The sequence below is a fragment of the Chiloscyllium plagiosum genome, unplaced genomic scaffold (assembly GCF_004010195.1).
Source record: "Chiloscyllium plagiosum isolate BGI_BamShark_2017 unplaced genomic scaffold, ASM401019v2 scaf_5267, whole genome shotgun sequence".
NCBI classification, from domain to species: Eukaryota; Metazoa; Chordata; class Chondrichthyes; order Orectolobiformes; family Hemiscylliidae; genus Chiloscyllium; species Chiloscyllium plagiosum.
The window spans coordinates 8,876-10,493 of record NW_025210787.1 but is presented as its reverse complement, the minus strand read 5'-3'; the positions used below and the strand labels follow the sequence as shown (position 1 = coordinate 10,493).

The 1,618-nt window shown below is 50.2% G+C and overlaps 1 protein-coding gene across 1 annotated transcript in view; it reads right to left on the bottom strand.

Annotated features, from left to right (window-relative positions):
- Positions 1–488, bottom strand: part of LOC122546955 (receptor-type tyrosine-protein phosphatase T-like) — a 10,529-nt gene extending 10,041 nt beyond the window's left edge. The window contains exon 1 of the mRNA XM_043685564.1: positions 349–488. Coding sequence (XP_043541499.1) covers positions 349–456 — 108 coding nt within the window. The 5' untranslated portion in view covers positions 457–488. The remainder of the gene's footprint in view (positions 1–348) is intronic.
- Between the last annotated feature and the right edge of the window lie 1,130 nt (positions 489–1,618).

Below are 1,618 nucleotides of genomic sequence, written 5' to 3'. Positions count from 1 at the left end.
CCCCCCCCCCCCAAAGGCTTGGTGCATTATTGTTGCTTTTTATTTTTTCTCTCTTGGATCTTGGGCCCAAGGGGTGGGGCTGAAGCTGTAAACACAGGCATCAACTCAGATACCCTTACATCACCGACACCTTCGGAGTAACGCCCTGCTGATACGTTCCCCCCCCCCAACCCTTACACCCCTCTCTGGGAGTGACCGCCTTTCACCCTGGGAAACCAAGGAGTGTCCTTTTCCCCCGGACTGATCCCTGACCACCTGAAATAACGTCCTGCCCCCAGGAGTGAGCCCAGCTCAGGTGGGAGGTTGGCCATGTGAAAGGGGGTGTTGCAATAACAGGCCGATGCTCACATTGTCCAGATCCACCAGTTGGCTCATGGTCACTAGTGATACACAGCCGAGATCGTACACCAGCGCCCAGAAATCCACAATCGTCAGATCAAGTGGTAACTGTGTCATTATAAATCCATCCTTCTTCAAATAGGACTGAGGGCAAATAAAAATACAAGTGAGAAAATGACAACATTCATCCATTCTCCTTCACACACACTGGAATATCCACTCAAACTGGAATCCATTGTGGATTTCACTGGCTGGGCCCAGTATTTATTACCCCGTCCCTAGTTGCCCCTTGTGAAGGTGGGGATGAGCTGCCTTCTTGACCCGCTGCAGTTCATGTGCTGTAGGTAGACCCACAATGCCCTGAGGGAGGGAATTCCAGGACTTTGAGCCAGCGGCAGTGAAGGAACAACGATATATTTCCAAGTCAGGTTGGTGAGGGGCTTAGAGAGGAGCTTCCAGGGGGGTGGTGTTCCCATTTACAATTTTCGTGGGTTTGGAATGTACTGTCTGAGGATCTTTGGTGAATTTCTGCATCTTGTAGCTGGTACACACTGCTGCTACTGAGGGTCGGTGGGGGAGGGAGGGGATGTTTGTGGATGTGGTGCCCATCAAGCGGCTGCTTTGTCCTGGATGGTGTCGAGCTTCTTGAGTATTGTTGGAGCTGCCCCCATCCAGGGCAAGTGGGGAGTGTTCCATCACACTCTTGACATGTGCCTTGTAGGTGGTGGCACAGCAGACATGTGGAGACTGTTTAAAGAACAGTTGTTGCGAGTGTTGCACAAATTTGTTCCTCTGAGACAGGTAAGAAGGGGTAAGACTAAGGAGCCTTAGATGATGAGAACAGAGGAGCTTCTCATCAAAAGGAAGAAGGCAGCTTACGTAAGGTGGAGGAAGCAAGGATCTAGCACATCTTTAGAGGATTACAGGCTTGCCAGAAAGGAGCTCAGAAATGGACTGAGGAGAACCAGGAGGGGGCACGAAAAAGGCTTGGCAAGAAGGATTAGGGAGACCCCAAAGGCGTTTTACTCATACATGAGGAATAGGAATGATCAGGGAGAAGGTAGGGCCGATCAGGGATAGCGGAGGGAACTTGTGCCTGGAGTCTGAGCAGAAAGGGGAAGCCCTAAATGAGTGTTTTGCTTCGGTTTTCACCAAGGAAAGGGACCTTGTTGTGAATGAGAACTTTGAGGAGCTGGGATACAGTCTTGACCAGACCAAGATTGATGAAGTTGATGTGCTGGAAATTTTGGAAAACATTAAGATTGATAAGTCCCCAGGG